At 45.1% G+C, this 26,246-nt stretch overlaps 2 protein-coding genes across 3 annotated transcripts in view; one reads left to right on the top strand and one right to left on the bottom strand.

The window, feature by feature from the left end:
- The first annotated feature begins 4,197 nt into the window (after window positions 1-4,197).
- The window catches only part of Pgant9 (polypeptide N-acetylgalactosaminyltransferase 9), a 285,663-nt gene continuing 263,614 nt past the window's right edge, over window positions 4,198-26,246 (top strand). For both annotated transcript variants that reach the window (XM_033467572.2, XM_033467569.2), the window contains exon 1: window positions 4,198-4,254. The gene's annotated coding sequence lies outside the window, so the exon portion shown is untranslated. The remainder of the gene's footprint in view (window positions 4,255-26,246) is intronic.
- LOC117218858 (ribosome biogenesis protein WDR12 homolog) lies at window positions 19,351-22,801 on the bottom strand. The gene is made up of 9 exons (XM_033467577.2): window positions 22,539-22,801; window positions 21,905-22,097; window positions 21,516-21,828; window positions 21,290-21,430; window positions 21,028-21,212; window positions 20,155-20,210; window positions 19,843-20,086; window positions 19,637-19,763; window positions 19,351-19,550 (listed from the first exon to the last, which is right to left on the bottom strand). Exons 2-9 carry the CDS (start codon window positions 22,065-22,067, stop codon window positions 19,403-19,405), a joined length of 1,377 nt encoding a protein of 458 aa, XP_033323468.2. The 5' UTR covers window positions 22,068-22,097; window positions 22,539-22,801; the 3' UTR covers window positions 19,351-19,402.

Below are 26,246 nucleotides of genomic sequence, written 5' to 3'. Positions count from 1 at the left end.
AGAAAGAAGGAAGGTCACGGCTGATTCGGATGCGAAATTGATTAGCACCTCCGCCTAACGAACTCTCCAAAACAAGACAAGACATCTACGAAAATAATCGCCCATCGCACAGGGATTTCAAAAGAAGCTCGAACAATTAGCGAAAAGCTCGCAGGATGAAAAATGTCGTGCCCGGCAAAAGCATCCGCGGTCTACTAATTGCACAGGAAACACGCGTCGCTGCGAAAGACTAGGCGCGAGCTAGATTCACTCGGTATCTCGACGGAATTATTCGCCAGCCGGTGCACGGCTTCGCCGTATCTAGCACTTTTTGCTCGGCCCATCGGGGAACTGTCAGATGCGCCGCGACAATCGCCATCCAGCATATCGGCTCGACTTTTACACGGTCCGGTGTGTATCGTCTAATTTTAAAGCGATCGTCCACGAGCGAGCCGAATTCGCGGAGCACGAATTTACATTCCTCCGAGCTTGCCACACCAGAGCAGCTACGTTCTTCCATCGTGTGCGAACGATGCGATGCGGCTCGGCGCACACTTCTTCGCGGGCAAAAACGCTCCGCTCGGCTCCGGGCTCCCGAGGCATCGAAGCATCGAGGCTCGAGATGGACTGGGAGTGACGGAATTGTTCGCACTTTATTTCCCCATTCCATTATCCGGGGATCGGGGAAATCTCATGCATCATAAAAGAACGACCAGCCCCAATGAATTCGCCCTGCGAAGTCCATCTGGCTGAAAGGACCGGCCCTCGCAAATAAAATCTTTTCCACGGCGCTCTGGTTAGCCTCGTTTTATTGATTTATCGCGTCCTCGTCGGCGACGCGACGTGACGGGACGCGACGGGACCGTCGAACGCCGACGGATCATCTGGCGATTCCTGTTTCACGCTGCCCACGTTCCCACCGGCGCATGCGAGTGAGTTATGGTAAATTCACGGACACGATTCCCCGGCAAATATTTATCGAATCGTTCGACGGCCGCGCTCGGCCGGAAAAACTTGCTAAAAATCGAAGCGCGATTTCGATCGCGAAACGGAAGCTGAGAAGCTCGGATTTACGACGCTAACACGTTGCCGCTAAACGCGAGGCGTGTGTCGCTCGTTGTCGCCGAACCGCGGACTTTTGTGCGAAAGAAAAACCGCTCGTGTTAATTGCAAGATACAGGAGCTACTGTTCCCGGCTCGTTGAAACCGCTATGAAAGAATTAAGTGTATCGCTGCTCCAATTCAATATTGAGATGCGTCTAGATAAGGAAGTTTGAAGAAAAAGGCATTTAAATGGGCATTTATTTTGACATTAATATATTATTATTATTTTCATTAAATTCTGTACTAATGTATATTGAACGAGACAAGGTAAATATAAATACATATGTAATCAAAAAGAATCTGTATAAATATACGTATTTTAATATCTCAATATTTCTCCAGATACACGCAAAGAACGCAGAAATGGAACAGTGAGATATCGCGATTAATGCTGTTGCCTTATGCACTTAAAGATACGTCAGTATTGCATTATCCAGATAATACTATTTCGTATGAAACAGTAGAACATCTCCAAATCACATTCTTCCTTTCAAATGTCTCAATATTGAATTAGAACAGCGGTATCTTTGGCACCCATCGTTCGCAATGGAACAGCAGACAATTTTAATTTTGCAGAAAGATCCGCCGGTCTAACGATAAAGCAGAAATATCTAGCGATATTTATAACGATTAATATAATTAAAAAAATATAAATTAAAATATATAACGATAAAGTAGCAGCTCTTTTATCCAGTTGAAATCTAATCACAGGAATCGCACGATTGTTTTATCGTCAGCCGACCGTAACCGGCGAACTCGTTTAATTGTCTCCGACAATTGGGCTGACAAAAAAGGCTGGATTCCCGAAATGCCAGGCTAGAAAAGGACTCCAACAGGTTCTTCCTGAAACCAGAAGGGCACGCAGAGAGAGAGCCGCCGCGGCACGAGGCAGTCGGTATCGATTGTTCTCGACAGCTCGGTAAGAGCAGCGTTCGCCGCCTCCCCCGGTGACTACAATGTCACGCGCGCATATAATAGTCGCTTTAATAATGGTCGCGCGCGCGCGCGAGGCTTCCGCAAGCTGGCGCCGGCTTATTTACATGTAAGCTTGTAAAGCGCGTCGGGACGCGTGGAGAAACACGGGAAAGTTTCGCGGGAAAATACGAAGGGTGTAGGAGGGCGATGCAGCGGGCTGATTTCAGCGCGGGGTGGTCTACACGGAAAAATTGCGCGCGGACGCGAGAGGGACGCGCGCGCGCGCCCGCGCGACGGAAACGCGATAGAAGCTGTACACGCCGCTGCGAGATAGTTCTCTCGCGAGTCGCGACAACGGCCGCCGAGGACTCGGCGAGCTTGCAAGCCGAAAGCGCACGTACAACGGCTGCTCATAGAAAACTTAATGGAAGACGTGCCACGTGTGAAACATTTCACAGACTCCGGAAACCTCTCTCTCTCTCCATCTTTCCCTTTTTCTCCTCTCTCTCCCTCTCTCTCTCTCTCTCTCTCTCTCCCGAGGGAGGAGAGGCTAATCGAGCGACCCCCGATTTTCTGAATAGTAACCAGGATATTCCGCACCAGAGCTGCATTCTTCATGCCATCTCCTTGCGATTTTTCGCGAGAAGCCAGGAGACTGTTTTACGTGGGATTTTTGCACACACTTTCGGTACTCTGCTTATTCGAAGTAACAAATATATACAGCGATGTCTCTCTAATTGACGCTCGGACTTTTTTAATCCCGATCGGATGTCGAAACCTGCGTCGATCGATGGATCGTGCGAGAAACAGCCGAACCGTTGCACCGGCTGCGTGTTCGGCGATAACGCCGCAGTTTTTTCGTTCTTGTGCATGCGCCGTTCGTGTGTATAGGAACGATAAAGACTGCACGCGCAATTACTCTCGCTGGTAAGGTCACGGGCCCAATTAATTTTTATCGTGGCCTCCGGTGTTAGAGGACCACTTCCTACTGCTCGGAAATTTGATAAGTACATTCGGACGAGTTTCGACGAATAAATTGAACGCGACTCGGCCAAATGAACGAACAATCGAACGCGCAAATGGATCGCCCGCTTTCTACACTTTCTACACTTTCTACGTTTGCGGCAATTATTATCTCTCGCTGCGTTAATAATTGCATAAAATATCGCGTCCTAAATCGAGTCTGCGTTTCGTCGTTAGACTCGTTAGACTTGTTCGAAATAAGAGCGTGCCGAATATTTGACAGCCAATTATACAATTCCCATCGTTTTCTACCGTTCTTTCCCGATGAATGGACACGTCGTTATTCCCTGAAAAAAAGATACACAATCATGTTACAATCGTTGCGAATCTTCCCAGCGTCGTAAGAGCTACTTTTACTCGTTTATGAATCGCTTGCTCCCGCATTATCAGAAATAAGCAAACCTCTCGATCGAGTTACAGTAACGTCTCCCTAACTTATTCCGGCTTTGCACCACGTTTTTATAATCGTTGACAATCGGTAACTATAAAAACAAGTCGCAAGGCTCCTCTTCCAAAATTATCCATTTTAGTGGACAATCTGTGCGTCGGTAAGGGAGACATTACTGTATCTCGTGCGAAGCTCGCCGGCAAGGAATCCAATCGGTGGTCCATAAATATCTTGGAAAAAACCGGCGACCAGCGCGCGGTCCTGTCGCAGGGTTCATCTAAGGAATTAAATGAGAAATAGTAACAGCTGGGTAGTTTCTTACCGCGCTCAGTATATCGTGCGGCAGGAGCTCGCTCGCCCTTTCGAGGGCCGGGAGTACTTCCGGCAATATTCCATGGGGCCGATGTAATACATTTCTTCGCCGGCTTCGAACGCGGGAAAAAGCTGGAAGCGCGCGAGACGAATGAAACTTCTTGCCGAGAGAGAAAGGCGGAGGAGAATCCCCGAGGAGACGGAAGGGGGGGAGGGAATGGAAGGAAATGATCGTCTCCGGAGTGCTCGAAGGTCAGGGGTGGTTTTTCGTCGGCGCCGCAACTGAGTTACACAAGTTCTCCCAGCGCTATCCCGCACCCTCCGAAACTGCCATTGAATTTTTAATACAGCTTTGGCCGTCGCTGCCGGCCGACAGGTGCCAGGAAACTTGTATTCCGATGGACAGAATACTATAATAATTTCGAAATCTTGTCCGAGGTAGAAACTAACCGATCGATTCCCCGTTCTTGTTCCAGAGCCACCGTGGTTCGGAAGCTGACGGGAGCTGGAAGTTCCGCTTCGATGACGGGAAGGTGAGTGCCCCAAATTGTTCGAGACTCTTCTTTCGCGTGGGAGAAACGCGCGAGCGTTGTATTACCTCGGAATTACCAAAGAATTTGGTACGTTTTCTTTTTATTTATTTTTTTTTTTGGAAAAGAATGCGGGTGAAATAACAGGGTTATATTTCGATGCCATATTTCACGAGAATAATTTCGTCGCAAGTACATAATACTGGGTGTCCCATAATTGCGCTAATGCCTGGAAATAAATGATTCCTAAGGGCATTTGAAGTAACTTTTTCCTCGGCGGAAATATTCTACGAGGCTTCGTTCACGAGTTATTAACGAAAAACCGCGACCAATGAAAAACGAGCTCGCCTAGCGCTAAACGGCCGAGCCAATCAGTAGAACTGGACTTCGACCGCTCGTTGCCTCGGCCCGCCTTGCGCCAGTTGAGCTCGCTTCCCATTGGTCAGTGTTTTTCGTTAATAACTCGCAAACGAAGCCGCGGATTGCATTTTCGCTAAGGAAAAAGTTACTTCAAATTACCTCAGGGATCACCCCTTTCCGAGTGTTAACATAATTATGGAATACCCTGTGTAGCGTGTATTACATACTGTAACATTTACAAATATTTAATAATATTGTAATATTATTATCATTATCGTAATTGTCGAAAGTGTTTCAGAATGTCCTGAATACGGTGTTCACTTTTCCCACGAACATGGAAAACGTACTCTTGTTCGTAAATCATAGGATTTACTTCGGAATTTATCTAAAATACCAGAGCTAAGATAAATTCTTCTTTAAGGAATAGACGAGCCGAGGACTTCTTCCTGGACGATCTCCGAAACGTTTCGCAGTATGATATAATTTGTAGCATAGCTGGCTTCGAAAGTGTTGGTTCTCGCGAAGATCGGGCGAGCTCGAACGTCGATAATTCTTCGAGGATCGGGCAAATTATTGAGCAGAGACTTCCCGGTGGCAGCGTAATTCTTGGCGGAACGGCGTTCGCGGTTCCGACGGTATACATTTTCTGGCAGAGATAATAGGAACCGCAAAGCCGGCGTAGCTGTCAGCTTTCACACCGCGAGGGAAAAGTAGGATAGAAGTATAGCGGTGTACATGCAGGATGGAAAACGATCTTCGGCGCGGCGAGAGGCGCGGTGGTTCGGCTCGTTAACCAGCTCCGTGCTCCAGGGTCAAGTGAACAGCGCGAAGTATTATATTCCCCGGCAGTTCCTCCTGTGTTCTCCGACAGAACGACCTCGATAACACACCGGTTCGGTGTTTCTCGGGCAGCGTTTCGCGCGCGCGCTGCAGCTCCCTTTATCATTCGTTCCGAGCCACGGATTTATTTCGCGATACCTTCGTATCTTCTCGGGCTCATTATCAAGTCCCTCTCTTCCCGCCGCACCCCGCGCCCCGTCCCGGCCACAGTCTTCGGAGCGAGATTCGTCGTTCCTTTGTCCAAGGGATAGGAGAGATCCCGTGGCTCGATTTATGAAAGCGAGCGATATGGGGGTAAGCTTCCCCGGTTATTTGCCTCCGGAGAGTTATAATGGCTCGGTTTACTGCATCCCTGAGTAACTACGTCCCTTTAAATAACGTTCGCCGGGGAGAAAAAGTGTCTGTAGCCGTACACCGCGGTATAAATAGACGACGGGCCGGCGGCGGCAGCAGCCTCGAAATCGAGTGGTTCCGTCGGAAAGGCTCTGTACAGCGAATTTAATGTACCGAGGCTGGTTTACTGTTACCGTTTCGGATTCTCCTTAACGGTGCCGCGGCACCTAACGACGGAACGCGATCTCGAGCTTTTCCTTCCATCGAGCTTTCTCGACGGAGGCGCCGGAATTAAGCCGACAAGGTCGCGACAATAATCTCCGATTTTCGAAGATTTCGACGATGCTTTGGGAATACTTTTCGGATCGGCCGCGGACGTTTAAATTTCGAGATCCTCGGAGCAAAGGGTTGAAGAATTAAAGGGACTCTTCTTCTATCCGACAATGCAATTGTTAATTCCACGGGTTTCCCTAATCGACGCTCGGATCGTGCACAAAAATGGACTATTTCGGAAGAGATTATTCGAGCCTTTCATCTCGTTTTTATACCGCAACGTTCGAAACGCCGCCTCGAACAATCGTGAATAAATATCAAGCCGCGGTTGCAAATTATGTAAACGGTGAGTATACCTCGGTATTGTAATAGAAAACACACCGTTCGCGCGATTGTTCGTGCGATAGAATATTTTCGGCTGTGCGGTGTATGGTATCGCGTTCGCAACAATTGCGCGCGACAATGACGAAGAACATCGGGAAGAAAGAAAGGCGGGAAGAAAGCTCGAGGAATTTCCGATAATTCAGCGGCCGAGCCGCGGCTAAACTGACAGTAAAATTCGTCGCCGCTAAAAACCACGTCGGTTGGCTAATGGCTCTCCGATAGAGGGGAAAAAAGGAAAATAAAACTGTTTCCGGCCGAGGACGATGAATGTTTGTCGTAACTCCGCGCCGATGGGGTGCGGCGAAAATCGTTCGGCCATTTAATAACGTTCTTGCGGGCGGGACGCGGCGCGGCACGGCGGGACTGGTAGCAGTTCTTACGGGCGGCGTCGGAAAAAGGCTTCGTTTCGCGGGTATAAATCTGCATGATGGCGCGTATTTTTGCGGCGACGAGGATGGCGCTGGGCGGCCGAAGAAACGCGGGGCCTGGAAGAGTGATAGAGCGTCGCCGGGTTCATTAGACTTCCTCGTCGTTCCCGTATCGTCTCGCGTGCACGCTCGAAAAGGGCTGCGGACCCGCCCGCCGCCTGATCGATAGCGGCACATTATTTGTCGTTATGGAAGACACGTCGACCCGACCGACCGACCGACCGACCCGCCGACCCGCCGATCCGCCGACCCGCCTGGACCCGCCCGCTAAGAAATTGACGATTCGTATTCCTGAAGCGAACGCGATTAACCATCGTTACCTTTCCCTGATTACGCGCGCTCCTCGCCGCATACGGGAAACGTATGTCTTGGTTAGCTCCAGGCAGCTCGAATTAGTCTTTAGACAAACGGAGTGGGAACAGCGGAAGGGAGACCAGGCAAATGATCCCATTACCGAATATACAGTCTGTTTTAGAGCCTGCGGACCGAGCGGACCCGATGAGCCGACTGTCCGTCTCTTCGCGCGTTTGGAGATCGGTCGCACGCTCGATCTTGCGACGCTTCTTCCCCTTGAATTATTCCGTCGAATTAACAACCTTGATACGTGTCAGCGTGTTGGTAATAGCCTTTTTTTCTACAGATATGCAAGAGGCAGTTTTTTTTAATTTCCGAGATCTTCGCCGGACGAAAATTCCATCGGATTGGAAATTCCGTGCAGTAAGAATTTAATTACTTATTAAAGGACCGGGGGTTTTATGCGTTTATGAGAAAAATTAGTGGATCGAGCACAGAACAGACGAAAGTTATTTATATATTATAAGGAAAAGACAGGTAACGGATTTGAATTATGATGTATAAAGAATCGATGGCCCCTGCGTTCGTTGCGTCGCGGATCGTAAACACCCAAGGCTCGATCTATTTACAGTTTGGGTTCGTTCAACCGAATTACCGCGTCGAACTTTTAACAGTTGAGCTCGACGAGCGGCATGCAAAAACTATGTGTCGCGCGAGAGGTTTTTACGCGCTCGCGACTTGGACACGCGATCACCTGTTTCTTCTATTTTAATATCCCGCGACGTTTCGAACGCGGTCTCGAACAATGGGCTATGAACTTCGCTGTGTCTTTCTGTTTCAGCCACGGATCTTGAAAATTGAAATATTTATTAACCCCTTGACATTGCCATTTTCTTCGCAGCTACTGCGATTAGAAATTTTTCGATCGCGATAATTCCTTGGAAGGGAAAGAAAATTGATGCTTATCGTGTGCCTAAATGTAATTGAATGCTTAAATGTTGGTGACAAGAGATTAGAATTTTATTCCAATTTTTTATACTCGATAAGTTATTGCTAGATCGCAAAAAATTTTTCGATCGCAGTAATTTCTTGGAAGGGAAAGAATATTGGTGCTTATCGTGTGTGTGCCTAAATTTAATTGAATGCTTAAATATTGGTGACAAGAGATTAGAATTTTATTCCAATTTTTCATACTCGATAAGGGAATATCGATAAGGGAAGCGTCTACATTCTTCTCTCTCGCTATCTGTCCAAAGAATACCGCGCGCCTAATGCGTCAGAAATTGTTAAATAAAGAAATATGCGGCTCGTCGGTCCAAGGATCATCTATCGCCGTTACAGAATAATTAAGTGATTAAAATCGATGAATCGTCTATAATCGACGGGGTCACCGTCATTATATCGGCTCTCGTATAAATTAGCCAGCGCGGCAACGTTGTGACAGAAGAGGGGCCGGCACGCACGTTAAAGGATGCGATTTTTACAGGGACCGGTATACAGGGATGCAAATAAATTGTAAACAGGTTCCTGATGGTCGATATCCTTCTTTCATGAACAGGTTCTCTCGTCGCCATTAATATTCATATATCCGCTATATGAGCTATCCGTGTCGCACTTTTTCTACGATACTCGACGCGTCGTTCCGCCGTAAAGGGATCGCACCAATATTTGCAGTCCCTGCAGCATCAACGAATGGCCGTCGAATCGACGCACTTTCCCCGCTAGCCTGCAAAACTATGCAAATTCCTGGCGCGAACTCAAAATTTAGGGAAAACGTGATTAACGATTTTTTTGTAAATTCTCGTAGCTGATAGAGCATCGAATTTTGTTCCATCTAATTTTAGTCGATTATTCTTCTTTAAATTCTCATTTTTTAAATGAGCTCGCGAATAAGCTATGTGCCACGTGCATTAAACTTCGTCCACGCTTTTTATATGCTGCGGAAACAAACTACACGCTGCAGCAGGTTACTTGAAGTTCGATAACGAGTTTATCAACTCTGTCAAGGAATTCTCCAAGCTTCGCATTGGCCAGAAACTAAATGGGTAAACTGGGGACAATCGGACGGTCCATGAACTGCACTGGACCGCGTTCCCATAGATTAGATTTGCGCAAGGCAGAGAGGCGAATAAAAAATTGATCTCGATGCATACTCGGCGAAGGTTCGAATAGATTATAAACTAGAACGGCTACGTGCAAGATCGTCGACCGGGGTGGGTGTGCAAGCTACTCTCGCGGATTAAATTAAAACAAAGTAATATGGGACGAGTTCTTGAAGCTACCGAGCAGACGCTATAAACCCCGCGAAATCTCGTCGAACTTCGTCGAACTTCATCAAACTTGTCGCAATACAAAGTACAAGATAATTTCCACTGCAAACACATTGGGCCCGGATCGTAGCCATCAGACACGATCCATTAACTTCGTAGCACAACCTGAGCACACTCAATCATTCAATCGTCCTAGATGAAACACGATCTCCGTTGAAGACCAGCTGACCCAAGCAATTGCGAACCGTCTTCCTCGATCAACAACATCGCCGTGTACACACAGCTTCTCTCTCTCTCTCTCTCTCTCTCTCTCTCTCTCTCTCTCTCGCGGCTCGCAACTTCCGAATACGTACGTTTCGCAATTGTTCCGCATCTCTCCGATCAAGATTGCATCGCGAAATAGTAGTTTCCTCCGTTGGAAATACCTCTCGACTCTTTAGCGGCTCGAATGGCGGCTCCGAGTCATCGACGATCAAATTTACCGTATTCTAATTTCGAACGAGTTTTTCGTTTCACCGTTCAAGTCTAATAGATTCTTAAAAAAAGTGGGTTTTAAATTTTACATGGAAGAGGAGAATAAATATCGAGAAGGAACAGAAATATTATATGTCTCTGTCAATCTAATATAATAGAGTCTCTAGAGTCTCTATCTATTATAATGATCTATATTCGATGTGCATAAATATCTCTATTTTGTCGAAATATTAATCTATTATAATAGAGTCTCTAGAGTCTCTATCTATTATACTATAATAATCTATGTTAGGTGAATATAAATATCTCTATTTTGTCGAACTATTAATCTATTGTAATAGAGTCTCTAGAATCTCCATCTATTATACTATAATAATTTATGTTAGGTGAATATAAATATCTCTATTTTGTCGAACTATTAATCTATTGTAATAGAGTCTCTAGAATCTCCATCTATTATACTATAATAATCTATGTTAGGTGAATATAAATATCTCTATTTTGTCGAACTATTAATCTATTATAATAGAATCTCTAAAGTCTCTACCTATAATACTATAATAATCTACATTAGCTGAATATAAATATCTCTGTTTTGTCGAACTATTAATCTACTATAATAGAGTCTCTAGAGTCTCTACCTATTATACTATAATAATCTATATTAGCTGAATATAAATATCTCTATTTTGTCGAACTATTAATCTACTGTAATAGAGTCTCTAGAGTCTCCATCTACTATACTATAATAATCTATATTAGATGTATATAAATATCTCTATTTCGTGGAACGAAATGACGACAGCTTTGCAGTTAAAAGGGTTATAAGTGCAAAAGATGGTTATCTATTTCCTGCGCAACGCGAATATCCTGGTTCGGTTATCGAGCATCATCGTTGGGTGAAATGAAGGGGAGACAGAGGGAGGATCCGCAAACCGAGTCATGCGATTTTCGATCGGTCGCAGCTCGTTGCTAGCAACCACTGCCGTTTTACTCTGTACAAACTTCCGAGATCACGAACTCGAACGTGTAATTGTTTTAACGGGCCGTGTCGCGGCGTATACGTATAGCGTGTCCCGATTCCGGGGAAACTATGCGTCAAGTGGACAGATCGAAACTACGGTCAAGTAACGACCTCCGGAGTTTCGAATTGACCATTCGGGGTGCTCAACCGTCCCCCCTGTAACGTAATCGATCGTAAAATTAGATTGTATCTGGCCCTGCGACTGAATCCGAAATAACCACGGAGAAACGTTCGATTGTTAAGCTGCGTCCTCGTCGGTGCAACGAGCAGCAACCTTTCGCCGCCGTTCGCCGCCTGCATGCACCGAAATGTTGCGAACAAAGTCGGTTAACGCGTCGATCGTCCGTCGGATCGAGAGACACGTAGATCTTGCCGAAACATGTGTTCGAATTAATTAATCGATCGTCGGAGACTAGATGGTCGAACAATGATATTTATACTCTGGGTCCAAATGGACCCGAATCTCCATGCCCGAGCGTTAAAAAAGAACTTCCTGCATCGTCAATTAATTGTGGCGTATTTAGAGTAATACCAAAGTTCGCGGGAAGCGAGGAATATTTTTTGAAATTTCTCGGAATTTGTGCTAATAGAATGACGAATGGACTTGTTAAAGATCCGTGTTTGAAACGTCCTCGCAGATAGAATGGTTGTTAGCGTAGGAAAGTCATCTTTCTTGATCAATAATAAAGTGATTTTCGATGTGCGAAGGTAGTCAGGTATTCATCAATTTTTCTCCACGTCCACGACTTCCGTGATACGATCTCTGCTTACGTCGATCGACGATTAATCTTTCGGGCAATTCATCGTCACGTACTATTCCTACAATCGCTATCGACGGTTCTCACAATTTCTTCCTCTCCCGCCGCCTTCTTCCGACTCGCCGCTGAAATATTGTCAGCTTTACGAGAACAGATAGCGGTGTTCCCCCGTCGCTTTAAATTGGATGCAACATCGCTGACGAGTTCATATCGTTTATCGCCGATATTACTGTTTGGATTTCGATTAGGCGCCTCTCGAGTCACGCTTTATTCCGACAGAAATAAATACCGAATTCTCCTTCAGCTTGCAAACAGAAATGGACGCTTTGGGAAGAGGAGATACGATTATTCGAGCCTTACAGCTCGTTTTTATAATTGTTGCAAGCTGAAGGGAAATTATGGAGTTATATTATAGTAATTGCAATTATATTATATTATATTATATTATATTATATTATATTATATTATATTATATTATATTATATTATATTATATTATATTATATTATATTATATTATATTATATTATATTATATTATATTATATTATATTATATTATATTATATTATATTATATTATATTATATTAACTGCATTAATTATATTTACCGCATACTTAAAAACAGTTGGAAGACTGTCAGCTCTTACCGATTCCAGTTTTCTGTATAATAGACCTCGTGAACTGTGTATAACGTGTTCCTACATCAAACATATTATTTATCTCTTAATTTATTTAAAGTTACTTTAATTCATTGGTCGAACATATCCGCGGTAGAAACATTTAATCTTTAAAAGCAATTCGAGCAAAGACGTTTGCTTCGTAGGTTGCAATTAATTCGCAGATTGCATGCATATGTGACAAACACGCATAGGTAAAATATCGCTAGCATAATTTACTGAAATTATTAACTGGCGAAACAATTATCTCATTTCAGATTCTCGAAAATGACGAGAGTCTGGGATTAGTAAAAGATAGGAATCCACTTAACGTTCGCAAATATTATCACGAACGGAGTTAAGTAATTTATGAAAGGTTAACGAAAGCTCATTACGAGCGGTGACTAGCTACTTTAATAAGCAGAATGCAGATGTTATCTAGGTACAATAGCTGTAAGCGAATACCAGATCAGATAACAGCTGAAATTAAACGGAGACTTCATAAATATGCCGGAGAGTTATAACATATAAATATAAACGGAGAGAGTTTACTAAGCGAACCATCAAAATTTAATTGAAACGAACAACGGCGTACCCGAGCGTTAATTAAGATGCATCGCGCGCCTTTTGAACGTCTTTTTATCGAAACAATATTTAAAATAGTTGAAACTATGCCTTAGAAACGAGTAGGCCATTACCAGACCGCTTGAATTTTTATGCAAATTAAAAATTGTCCAAGCTAATCGTAAGAAGTTCGAGTCTGATAAAAATGGCATACCTTTTTTTCGTCATTTTAATAAGTTGCACAGGTTAAGAAAGATTTCGATTTTTCCAATGTCTTCACAGTTTCGTATTTTTTATCCCAGTTACTTTAGTCAAAAATACGTCAAATCCGTAACCTAGTGATCGCACTCGAACATTCACTCAAGCATAAAAATCTTCAGCGTACATTTCTCTTGTTCCAACAGAGATTAAAAAGCTTACCTCCCAATTCTTCGATTGTTTCCTTGCCCGGCCATTGACCAAGAAAACCCTTTCCACCAAGCAGTACCTTCGAACAGCCCGAAAATCCACAGTTCCCCAGAGAGCATAATTAAAATCCATTGATTGCCGGCTAGGAGCTCTTGCACAGGGATCAATCTCTCACGGATCCCGCGGTGGCGAGCAAAATCTCCCTCTTGCCAGCATCCCCGGCGTAATGCAGCGACGCGACGCGACAGAAAGAAGAATCGGACTGCGGGCTGAAAAGGAGAAGATGCCGGCGGATCGCGGGGGCAACAAAAGAAGCCGGGGCATTCAGATCGATCGCGGAATTGAAAGCGTCGCGTCGTTCGCCGATGGTTCGGTTTCGCCGACTCGTCGAAGAAAAGTAACAATCCAGCTGGCCCTTTAATCCGCGCGCCGCTCGACGCGCCGCGGGGGCGTTATGAATTTCACGCGCGGGCCCGTTGCATTATTTAGACGCAATTTTTTTCCGGAATCACCGGCACGCGAATAATGGGCCGCGGGCCGGACCGGGCCGGGAAGATTAATGCTTCGACCCGACATCCGGACACGAACATTCAATCCGCCCTACTTGCCGCGGCTCTCGCGCAGTTCTTCATCGTCGCAGACGGGAAACGCGAGAAACGTCGCGGAGAAACCGCGGCGCCGTTGTGCGCCGCGACCGCACGCCGAGACCATTGTTCGACGACGCGGGGCGCGGCGCCACTCCGCGTTTTTTATTTTTCCCTTTCACGCCGCGCGGGATGGAATTCGAGCATCGGGAGAGCGCTCCTTTTTGCGCACCGAAAGCGAATTCCGATGCGAAGGGCCGACCCTTCGACACCGCCGCGTCGACCGCCGCGCGCTCCTGAGGAAATTAACCCTTTTAATAATGCACGTCCAGAGAAAGAGTGGACGGATCGAACAGCGCGCAACTCCTCGCAGAAGTCTCTGCGTCCGACGATTTTGCAATGGTCGCGATTTAATGGCTTCTTTTGTGATCGAAAGTCTCGCGGAGTGTAGTCGAGGACTATTACGCGAGTCACGAAAGGAACATGGTGATGAAATTTTGGTTTTTAATTGTTTCATTATTTCTCGGGGATAGGTCTGCCGATTTTACGACTTTATGGTAAAGAGGCGAGCGAAACACGAAACAGGATAGCTATTAGGTTTTAACGACCGGGAGAATATGAAAATACAATTAGACGTTATTTTATTGGCTTGATAGCACAAATTGGAAATGTTATTAAAATTGTGCGGGTACACGATGCCATCGAACGGTATTGTCGGCAGAGAAATAAAATATTTGTGAAACCGTCGAGTTTATAAATTATAAATTAGTTACCTGGTAAACTGTTGTAACTGTTCCTAGTGAAATGACAATCGTCGCGAACGTGGTAACAAAAATACGCGAACATTTGTTACAACGATATAGGAGTTTCTGCACCGCAAGCAAGAATAGAATGTGAAATAAAGCGCCCCTTGAAAGTCCACTGGGTCGCATCGCGGTGAACAGCCGGTGTAATAAAAATTGATGTCACGGCTAGCGAGGCATTCAGGTTTTTTTCGTTTTTCTCTTCGTCTCCTCGCGGAGCTTTTTTCTCTTCGTGCGCTGTGCCACGCCGTCCTAGAATTACCGATTGAGGGGACCGCCCGGCTTCTTGAATCACTTTCATGCCCGGCATATTTCAGCGCGGTCAAACGTCCCCGCGAATGGATGCATTATTTAGAACGCAATTCGGGGAGAGAGAGAGAGCCAGGCCTGGCCGGACCTCGCGAAACAAATACACTCGCGAAATGGGCCAAGTGCATCCGCCGGTATCTCGTTCCTCTTCCGGGGGATCGATTGACCTACAAACTTGATTTTACTTCGCCTTCTGTGCGACAGGAGGTTGCCGGAACAACCCGGAGAATCGCGTGACCCATGTGCTCTTATTAACCGGTTAACCGTGGTTCGACGAGCATACTCGTCGTGGAGAAGCGGCAGTACGGTAATGTCTCTCTAACTGATGCTCCGATTGCGCACCAAAATGGAGAATTTGGGAAGAGGAGATACGATTATTCGAGCCTTGCAGCACAGTTTTAGAATTGTTGGCAATTATAAAATGACAATTAACTATAAAAATGAACCTCAAGGATCGAATCATCGTATCTCTTCTTCCCAAATTGTCCATTTTTCTGTACAATCTAAGCGTCAGTTAGGGAGACATTACCGTATTTTGCGTCACGACGAGTATACTCGTTTTTAGCTATTCGAATTGTAATTTTAGTGAAAGCAAAAACGTATTCTCAAATTTCAAGGTGTTTGGAAGATGTTTGGGACACTTTGAGGCCAGGCCAGAGTGAAACGAACAAATAAAAAGTATGAGTTTTTATTCAGGCATCATAAAAATTGCGTACAATTTAAGTAATCTCTGTCTTGTAATTCTTACGAGGCAACGCTCGTCGTTAGTTGCTTTTAGACCTCGATAGATTTAACGTCGATAACCACGTAAGTTTTAAAAATGATCGGCATTACCTTCGAAAAACTTGTCGCGTCTGAATCATGCTACGAATCATGCTACGTCTCGTTACACGTAACATTCGCTGTAACGATGTCGCTGTTTACTGAAGCTCGTAAGACGACAAATAAAAGGACCGTGGATTTTGCTTTCTACACGCGCATCATCGATATTATTAGAGAGCTATGATTTCTTAATAATGCGACAGTTCTCGACATGGAACGGCGAAGGTTTAGAGTGGGTTGCAAGAGGAATAAGAATGATTGTACAACAGCCTCCGTTGAATGTGGAACGGTCGGCAAGCCTGTTCTGCGTTGTAGTTGTTTTTTGCAGTAGTTTTTACAGCTCCGTGGAGATAAATTAATTTTTTCAAGCAGCGCGCACACGTTTCTAGACGCGAGCGGATTAAATACGTGGAATAAATAACTGCTGTAAATTCTCCCCAATTTTTCCTTCAGCTTGCGGACAAAAATAGACGATTTGGAAAGAGGAGATACGATTGTTACTCATTTTTATAGTTGCCAATTGTCATTGATTATAAAAACAAGGCGCAAGGCTCGGATAATCGTATCTCCTCTTCCCGAAACGACGATTTTTGTTCACAAAATGAAGGAAAATTAGGGAGAATCTAGCGCATCTTCTAACGTGAATCTAGAAGTTAGTAATTATTCCATCGAACATTTTCTTCCTTCGATAATATTCGTGGTTTGCTACGATTTGGAAACAATCCTCATCTTCTCTCGATTTCGGTATCAGAAAAAGATCCGGAAGGCTTAGAAACGAAATGATTAACAGGACGGGGACGTAAGCGCGTGCAATCCCCGGCAGAACGACTCCACCTTCCTCGGATTAGTCTCCTCGGGCATGCTCCGATTTGTCATGCACTAATCCGGCCGTTACAAATGCGTCAACGAAATATCCAAATTCCATAGCGCGTTACGACCGGCTGTAAATCCAAAACAAACACGAGAAGCTCTGTAAACACGCCGGTCTGTTTGCTCGCTATCTTTTTCGATCGAAACAGCTCTGTAACAATCGAACGGAAGACGTCGATTTGTTAATTTCATTTCTCCTCGATCGCGTGCTCCGCGTTACGATCCCGATAAGTAATTGTCGCTTTAAATATTCACAGAATTATTTAACAGAAACTTAAGACGGTCGACATTGCCTTTGGCAAGATTTTCCAACGACTGTTACACCGTCCGATAGCGAATTGTCGAAGCAAAGGATTGCACTTATTTCGGCGGAGACGGTAAGCTGTACGGTTTTAATAGAAATATCGGTTTTAATTAATTCTGGAATGCCGACGCCACGCGAGAGGTACATGTGATATAATGCGATTAATATTCAAATGATCCGATCAATATTTCCGATACCGCGTGTGTGTGTGCACATGCGTGCTCTCCTTTCGGATTTCTTTTTCTTTTTCTTTCGAAGCTCTCAGACATTAGAAGATGAAATCGTGTTCGATTAACCCCATTGTCCTACGATTTAAAATTCAATATACCACAAACAACGACAAGGTCGGTTATCCGAGGCTACGACGAATATTTAAAAAATTTGTTTTATAGATCTCGGTATGTTATATGCATGTTAAACATTTCACCGAAATCGGTCGACCTTCGTACGAGCTGTAAACAATTAAAACTCGCAGCACGCGTTCAGCTACACACACCTCCATTAGCTACTAATAAAACAATTGAACGACGAAGAACAAAAAACCACAAAACACGTATCAGCTAGTCTAACACGAGCCTAACTAGTTATGTTTATATTTGCCCCGAGTGACGCACCAGGGCTCTCATTTCTGGCCCGATCTTTTGACCACGTCTCTCAGACGTGACAATCGTTTCTGAATCGATGATCTGACCACGTCTCTCCGAGACGTGTTTGCAGGACAAAGGGTTGACAGTTTCGAAAAGTCAATAATTTTGAAAAGATCGCGACACGGACAACACGTACGGTACCGATTAACAGTCGTTTTAATATAAAAATGCTTCGCTTTCCTCTCGTGCACGATGAACTTATCGACATCGGTCGACAGTTGTTGCATCCCCGAGCTCCTTTGTCCGCGCGTCGATGCGCGTATACTACGAAAAGTATTGAAGTATCGGCTGCGGCGGATGTCACCGGCAAAGTGGAGGAAGCCGGCGTTCCTCATCGAAGATATATGGTCGTCCATCGCGTCGGGATAGATGGTTTTACCTGTTCCAACTTTACGGTCAAGTAACACACCCTCTTAAATCACTGTCATAATTGAAGGGGTTGCAGGAACAATGGGAGACAGGCGAGTGGATATAAATATCGGTTCGGTGCAATGGTAGAAAAGAAGAAGAGCTCGGGAATTCTGGGTATAATTTCAGACAGCGGGGGATGTGCTAGTTTCATTCTGAATCTAGTGGACTCGACTGCGGATTTTATGCGTTCACAGTCGCCCAAGAAAGTGTTCGTACACCTTTTAAAACGCAGTAACTTTTATGAAACTGTACCGAGTGACTTGAATATCTTTTTATATGATAGAGGGAGTAGACAATGACTAAAATGTATTTTTGTTTAATTTTGCTATTACTTGGGATGACAAAAAGAAATAAGAACTCGTTTTTTAAGTTTTTTATTCGAGTCTTTTATCGGCCATTTTATCAGTCATTTAGCAGTCATTTTATCAAGTCAATTAAAATAATTATCATATTTGAGAAGGTGTACGAACATTTTTGTGGACCACTAAATGACTGAAACATAAAATTCTGAAGATACAAAAACAATTCATTTTCATCCCTCTTCCGTTCTCTCTTCTAACTCACGCTCGCGTAAAAAATTCTCTGCTATTTCGTTCACTTAGAAACTAATAAGTTCCGACTTATTCGATCTTAGCTCAGCGAAATAATCTCGCGACAAGCCTAACTTCTCCCGCCGACAATTACATCCCGCGTCCCGAGCCAATCGGTGGTTCTTCGCCGCGGATTCCGCCTCTTAAATTTCGAAATCACGGAACGATTTCCATCCAACGCCGCCGGAGCTCGGGATAATTCGGTTCCGGAGTTCGTTCATGCGTCTAACGTACGAAAACTTTTCCGAGGATCGCACGCCGTCGAAATTGGCAAACAGTGGAGTTTCGTTGTCGATGTCCGGTGGATCGGATCCTTCGGATCCTCGCTCGAGACCGGTTCGTGTTCCTTCGACGGAACGAGTCCCGAAACTTTTCTCCGTTAGCTACCCGGAGGGGCTGAAGAGGAGAGAGGGTGGGCAGCAGCTACTTCCCCGTTAGCTACCCGCCGAAGATTACGTTCGATCAGAATTAAGGATGTACTTACTTGTGCAGCATCCAGAGCCGGGGATCGGTCGATGATCTTCGTCTCATTTGCCCGATTCCGGGACGGTTTAATCCGAAGTCGTCTCTTCTCGTGCTTCGTTCCCGGCTCGAATCTCGAACGATCGATGCCGAAGTCCGAGCGTGTGCGCGGCTATGCGGCGAAAGCGGACGCGAGCGGGGGAGGGGTCGGAGAATCAGTAAAAGCCGGTCGACCAATCATTAAATACATGTATTCATCGATAAATGCCGCGTTTATTCATCGTTTATTCATCGTCCTTAGTTGCGCGCGGTGATTCGAATATTCTTACGATGCTGTCCTCGCCACCGAACACCATGAACTTTGGATTCGACCAGTCGCAGCATAACACTTCCTCGTCGTGCCCGCGTAGGTCGTACAACGGTGATTTCGGGCTGGAAACGTAACGTTACCAAACGATTAAAAACCTTCGACACGTTGTCACGCGACTCGGCAATCATTTACACGATATACAACATACTTTCTGGTGTCCCAAACTTGCATTTTACCGCCCGCCAAGATGAACTTATGCTCGTCCACGGTCGACCATTTCAGACATCTCATCGGTTCCTTGCGCTGAGCGAACAACGTTTTCTCGAGCTTGCCATCTAAAATAGCAAAACCCATCGAATTTGCAGAAGCTTCGTAATTAATTGGCGATCGACGAGACTGAAATTCCGAGCGTACCTGCTGCTCTCAGATCGTACAAACGAACTTGGTCGTAGGTGGACGCTATTATGCAACGATTCAATGGCGAATAATCGAGCTTGTAAAAACTTTCCTTGTCGCTGAATTCCTGTTTGATTTTGCTCTGTTCGTAATCCCAGACTTTCACCGTCTCGTCCAACGAGCACGATATAATTTCGTTTTTATCCGACCAGACTACACCGGTGATAACGCCCGTATGGCCTTTCATCAATTGCATCACTCCCTACGAAATTACGATAACGGGAGGTACAACATTCATGGATCGTAGTTGCGCGTATATATTAAACTTACTCTATGGTTGCGTGGCGGCAATGACTCGATAGTGGGCTTGGTTTTCTCTCCGGGTTCTGAAAATATGTATTATAATATATTATGTATATATATATACATTAACGAAAAACACTGACCAATGAGAGGCCAGCTCGGTTGGCGCAAGGCGGACGCTCGAACGAGCGAAGGAAGCCCGCTTTCGCTCATTGGCTCGGCCGCCTCGCGAAATTTTGCTATGGACCTAGGTGGACTAGCGGGATTAATTTCCGGACACATCACAAAAATTCCGAAAATCAATTCCACTAGTCTCAGTAACTGGTCCAAAATTTTGCTATGGACTTAGGAGGACCAGTTACTGAGACTAGTGGAATTCATTTTTTGAACAGATCCGAAAAATCCAGAAAACCAATTCCACTAGTCTCAGTAACTGGTCCACTTAAGTCGATAGCAAAATTTTGGACCAGTTACTGAGACTAGTAGGATGGATTTCCGGATAGATTGGGATGCGATTTTTTGTAAATGTTATGATTACTCTTGCTAAAAATATCCCAGTGCCTCGCGCCAGCCGATCTCGCCTCTCATTGGTCACCGATTTTTCGTTAATATCTCGCAAAAGAAGCGGCATCGTATAAACAGGACACGCTGTATATACAGTAATGTCTCCCTAATTGACGCTCAAATTGTCCACAATTGATACTATTATTCGATCCTTGCGGTTCATTTGTTATAGTTACGAATTGTCGACAGCTATAAAAAAACGAGCTGCAAGGCTCGAATAATCGTATCTTCTCTTCCTAAATTGTCCATTTTTGCCCACAATCTGAGCGTCAGCAAGGGAGACATTACTGTATTATCTGTTTAATCTCTTCGAATCTTTTTTTCTTTTATACACACCCGTCGACCAAAATTTCAACACGGAGTCCCATCCTCCGCAAACTATAGTGGTCTTGTCCTGATTAACGGAAACCGTGTCGAACCAACCGTAGGTGCCCAAGCGTTGGTGCGTACACTGTATGCTGCTCACAGAATGGTCATCGATATTCCAGTCCCATATCATAGTAGTTTCGTCCTTCGATACGCTGCACATTTCCACCGTAGATACAAATTATTCGAAGAAATTCATTCATATTCGTTTCACCGTCGACGATTAATTTACCTAACGAATCTGGCAACGTCCTTGCTCTTGTGTATCCATGCCACGGCTTCGACGGACGACTTGTGGGCAGGAATCAAGAGACGATGTTTCCCATTTATGGTCCAAACGTGCAACGTACCGCCGCGACAACCGGTAATCACCCTACCGAAAGTTACATAACATTTGTATGATAATCGCGTAGATTGTTGATCGTCGATCTACGTCGATGAGTTATAAAAATAATAACCATTCGTCGTCAACGGCAACAGCGCTTATAGCATCGCTGTGTCTAAGAAATTTTTGTATTTTCGGCATCAGACTCCTATCAACCGGCTCGGTGATTTTCACTTTTTTCATGGCCGCGGTAACGGCGGTCGGCGACTCTTTCGGCGATTTAGGGGTGGTCGGGGCCTCGTCGGCGATCGCCTTTTTCCCGAGAATCAAGTTATCGTACTCTTTCTTCACCACCCGAGCGAGCGATGATGTACGTCTGTTAGTGATCTGTCCGGAGGTGTTGTTCCCCTCCTCCTCCTTCTCTTGTCCGGCGCGGTATGCAAATTCTATGGAAGAACGATTCGGTGTGTTACACGCGATTCGAATATCGAGTGGCTCGAAAAACATGGATCGATAAATAACCGTAGAAGAACGTGTTATCCTTGCACTTCTTGAGATCTTGCTCGATCCACACGACGGAACTCCCACCGTCGACCGTTATTTGCATGGGCAGATATTCGTCGCCGTCGTTGCGTACGACCAACGGTCCCAGCTTGATCGTAATCTTTCTGATATCCGACGACATGTTTATTACGGCCGGATAAACGTTCGGTTCCTAAAACACATATGTACATGTACAATATGATTATAGCGACCAGCAATAACGCGTGATCGTGCGCAAGCTTTTTCTATCGGTCGAATTGTAAACAGACCGACGATCGGAGCAGCCGGTAGCCGCGCGGCTAAAAACCGTATGTAAACATTACAGAGGGCAACGAATGTGAAAGTTTAAACGAAAACGACCGAGCCGCGTGCTGGCTTCTAACGAATTTTCGAACTCGATTTTTCTCGCGAACGAGATCCTCGAGAATTGTTCGTTCGTGGGACTTTATTCCTTCCCTGCACGCTGCTATAGTTTAGTAATAGTAATATAGTATTATAATATTATAGTAATATAGTAACATAAGTATATATTATAATAGTAATATATTGTAATGCATATGTAACATAGTTCAAAATGCTTGATAGAAAATATCAAGGCAACGTGTCCCCTTACCTTGATTTTTCTCGATTAATCGGTGGTTCGATGGTTCCACGAGGAGCAGTTCCTTCGAACGATCGGACAGATATGATCTGTTTCTCTCTCTCCTCCTCAGCCGAGATTCGATCGATTGAATGTAAGCTTTATGTATGAAGAAGCCAGGTAGATGGAATGGGGCGACCGTTATGCTTTGGTGCGGTTTATTACCGGCACGCGACACTTGTACCTGCTTACAGACTGGGTCCTACTCGTTGAGTCCGACTGATCCTGCACGTGACAAGTGGCGAACCGAAGTGGAATTCGAAGTCCGCGTGGTGGGGGTTGGAGTATGCCTGGTGGGGGTTGGAGTCTGCGCACATTGGCCGCTAGCTGGCCCGAAATTATTTTAAAAACCGCTTGTTTCTCGTCGGTTATTTGTTCTCCGATATCATTTTCTACCGATACTGTTAAATTACGTGCACTTTTTAAATAAGGCGTTGATGGGAGTAACGCGGATTTAGGGGTAGATAATTCTTCGACCTTTTTTCTCGTATAAGCCCGTAGATTTCGAGAAGGTTGCATCAAAAGTGCACGTTTTAACCAGTTAGCTGTGACACCTGTTTTTCGAAGCGCGCATAATCGTATCTCCTCTTCCCAAATTTTCCATTTTTCTGCACAATCTGAGCGTCAATTAAGGAGACATTATTGTAATTGATTAAATTTACGAATTCATCGGTTCGATCAGCAAACGCTAAGAGTCCTTAGCTTCTTATTTCCCGTACAAAATCAATCTAGTATTTGCATATCCAGGAAAATAACATGTAAAAAGACGCGCGTTCAGGGACGCGCGCTGTCGACGAGCGAACCCAAGGCATCCAGCATAACCACGATCCGCCTAGCTGGCATCTTAAAATACGAGGATAATGGCCGATTCGTTTCCCACCGGTAAAACGTCGGCTCTCCGGTGTTTACCGTAGGCAAAACGAGAAATCGCTCGGCGACAATAATTTATCGCCGAACAGTTCCCAAAGTCCCAAAATGGCGGGGCAATGTCGGCGGTTGCCGCGTCCATTGCCGCGCGCTTTATTTCCCATACGGTCGGAGGAGAACGAAGAAAGGCGGAAAAGCATCGGCGGCGGTCCGCATTATTTTCGCGCAACGGAACGGCGAAGGAAAGAGACCGATCGCGCGATCGCAAGCTGCTGCAAGCCCCGTTTTATTTCGTATCGGTTCAATTTTCCTCCCGCGATTCCGATAACTTACGACTCCTCGCCGGCTTGTCGGCCGATGAATTCCGTTCGACGAATTCCCCGTAGGTGGACCCGGTATTTATGGTATCCGCAATTCGAAAACCGTACGGAAGGAAGCAATTTGTTCGACCGTCGGGCGCCGATACAATACCACAGGGCTCTCGCGCGGTAATGAAACAGACTGAAATCGGGCGACACGCTGCTCTCGCATAGCTCCGCGTCCGCGATTGTTCGAGTTTTCCCAATGCGCCTCCTGCCTCGGCCCGTCCTCCGACAGCACGAAACTTAACGGGCAAACCCGACAGAGAGAGCTGCTCCGGTAATTATAATGCCGCCTAATTATCGCCTGCGAAAACCGAATCGAATTCGCGCTTCGCGTTGTCCGCTGTGTACGCGCCGCTTGCTATTCGCCTCCACCCTTTCGCGATTACATTGGCCGACACGAATTTTGCATTTCATTAATCAGCAGGGTTGTCTTCGTCGAGAGTTTCCCTCAAATTTATTCGCTCGGTGGGATCGAATTGTCCGCTTTCGAGCTGATCGCCGCGCCGAGATGAGACTCGATCTTAAAAAGACTCCGCGCGCGAAAGATTCCGTAAGAACGAGAACCAACGTTGTTCTTTCTCGTTTGCTTTGTACAGTAATGTCTCTCTAATTGACGCTCACATTGCCCACAAAAATGGACAATTTGGGAAGAGGAGATACGATTGTTCGAGCCCGGAACTGGGATATTTTTGGCAAGAGTAATCATAACATTTACAAAAAATTGATCTACACTCGCATCCCAATCTATCCGGAAATCGATCCTACTAGTCTCAGTAACTGGTCCAAAATTTTGTTATGGAGCCAGGTGGACCAGTTACTGAGACTAGTGGGATGGATTTCCGGACAGATCGCAAAAATCCCGAAAATGAATTCTACTAGTCTCAGTAACTGGTCCAGAATTTTGCTATCGACCTAGGGGGACCAGTTACTGAGACTAGTGCAATTAATTTTCTGAACAGATCGGAAAAATCCAGAAAACCAATTCCACTAGTCTCAGTAACTGGTCCCCCTAGGTCGATAGCAAAATTTTGGGACCAGTTACTGAGACTAGTGGAATTGATTTTCGGGATTTTTGTGATCCGTCCGGAAATGAATCGTTTTTATAGTTGTTGACAATTCATAAGTGTAAAACGAGGCGCAAGACTCAATTTAATCGATATCCTCTTCCCTTTGTGCGCAATCGAAGCGTCAATAAGGGAGACATTACTGTAGTTACAATATTCTAGGATTTCACTGGACGTAGTCCGATGACTGGTTTATAGATCACGACCGTCGAAAGCGGAGTAAAACAGAAATAGCTGTTGTGCCTTCTGGCTATTATTCGTCTGATCGATCGGATCCGTTCGTAGGCCGGTTAGGCATGAATCGATGATCAAGATAACGAGATAGACGTTCCATTTCATTTCAATTCGCATCGATTGTGCGATCACTCGACGGTGTGTCCGCTAACTTGATTTACTTGACAGAATTGACCGTCATAACAGTGTTTATTGTAGTATTATGTGTTCCATTAGTTGGTTAGAGCGGTCGTTCGAACGTACGTTTCGCTTGTATACGGTTAATTTTATACACGATGAAATTGATGGTGGCGATCGATGATTGACGAAGTCGAAGTCGTTCGCGTAAATTCACTCCGACAGTTATACTAAATTATCTTCTTCGTAATGATTGATAATAAAAAAAAAATGTACGCAGGTCGATTTCGCTTGAAAAGAATTCTACGAATCATTTGAACAACGTGTCTCTGAATCCCAAAGAAAAAGGAAACGCCCGTGGAATAAGAAGAACAATTAGGAACGTAATTTCGAGCCAAAAGTTACGTATACATACTAAATTACTTGTATACGATTGGATTAGCTATGGTGGATCGTTTCGGTGCCGATAAAGAGCCATTAAGGCAGTTGATTCGATCATGGCATCGATTGCTCCTTAATATTCGACGAGGTTTAATCGAATGTAAAAGCGTTTGATCGAAGTCTCGAGCTTTTAACGCGTATCCACAACCCTCCCAATTAGTTTCTAAATTTAAAGCACGGCAATATCAATCAAATCCAACACACTGATTTCAGCGCAAATTAACGACGAGTTAATTCAGATTGATTCGGATGACCGAGGTTCCGCCGCGTAATCGATCGACGGATTGCCGAGCCGCACGCGAAGAGCAAATGATCATCGAGCAAAAATTTCAACCTGTTGCTCGGATAGCGTAATAGTTTTCCTGGAAACCTTGGAGCGGCGAACGTGCGAGCAGATTCCGTTGCGAACAAGATATGGCAGGCCGCCACTTTGATCAGCATATTATAGAATATTCAAACGACGGAATGCTGCGCCGATATTAACGCGATACCTCCGCGTCACCTAATTTCAATTTACAAAGCTAAAGCGACGTTAAGCACCGCGCCAAAGAATAAATAAATAAAGTTCGTGGCGGCGCCACGATTTCGACCGC

The sequence above is a fragment of the Megalopta genalis genome, chromosome 4 (assembly GCF_051020955.1).
Source record: "Megalopta genalis isolate 19385.01 chromosome 4, iyMegGena1_principal, whole genome shotgun sequence".
Classification (NCBI taxonomy): domain Eukaryota; kingdom Metazoa; phylum Arthropoda; class Insecta; order Hymenoptera; family Halictidae; genus Megalopta; species Megalopta genalis.
This window is presented reverse-complemented; position numbering and strand designations above follow the sequence as displayed.

Excerpts from the sequence above, each read along its gene's own strand:
- LOC117218858 (XM_033467577.2), bottom strand. The coding sequence starts at position 22,067 with ATGTCGTCGGATATCAGAAAGATTACGATCAAGCTGGGACCGTTGGTC. Across the intron at positions 21,213-21,289 it reads GACGTTGCCAGATTCGTTAG|CGTATCGAAGGACGAAACTA; the intron begins GTAAATTAATCG and ends GGAAATGTGCAG. Across the intron at positions 19,764-19,842 it reads GTACGATCTGAGAGCAGCAG|ATGGCAAGCTCGAGAAAACG; the intron begins GTACGCTCGGAA and ends TTGCTATTTTAG.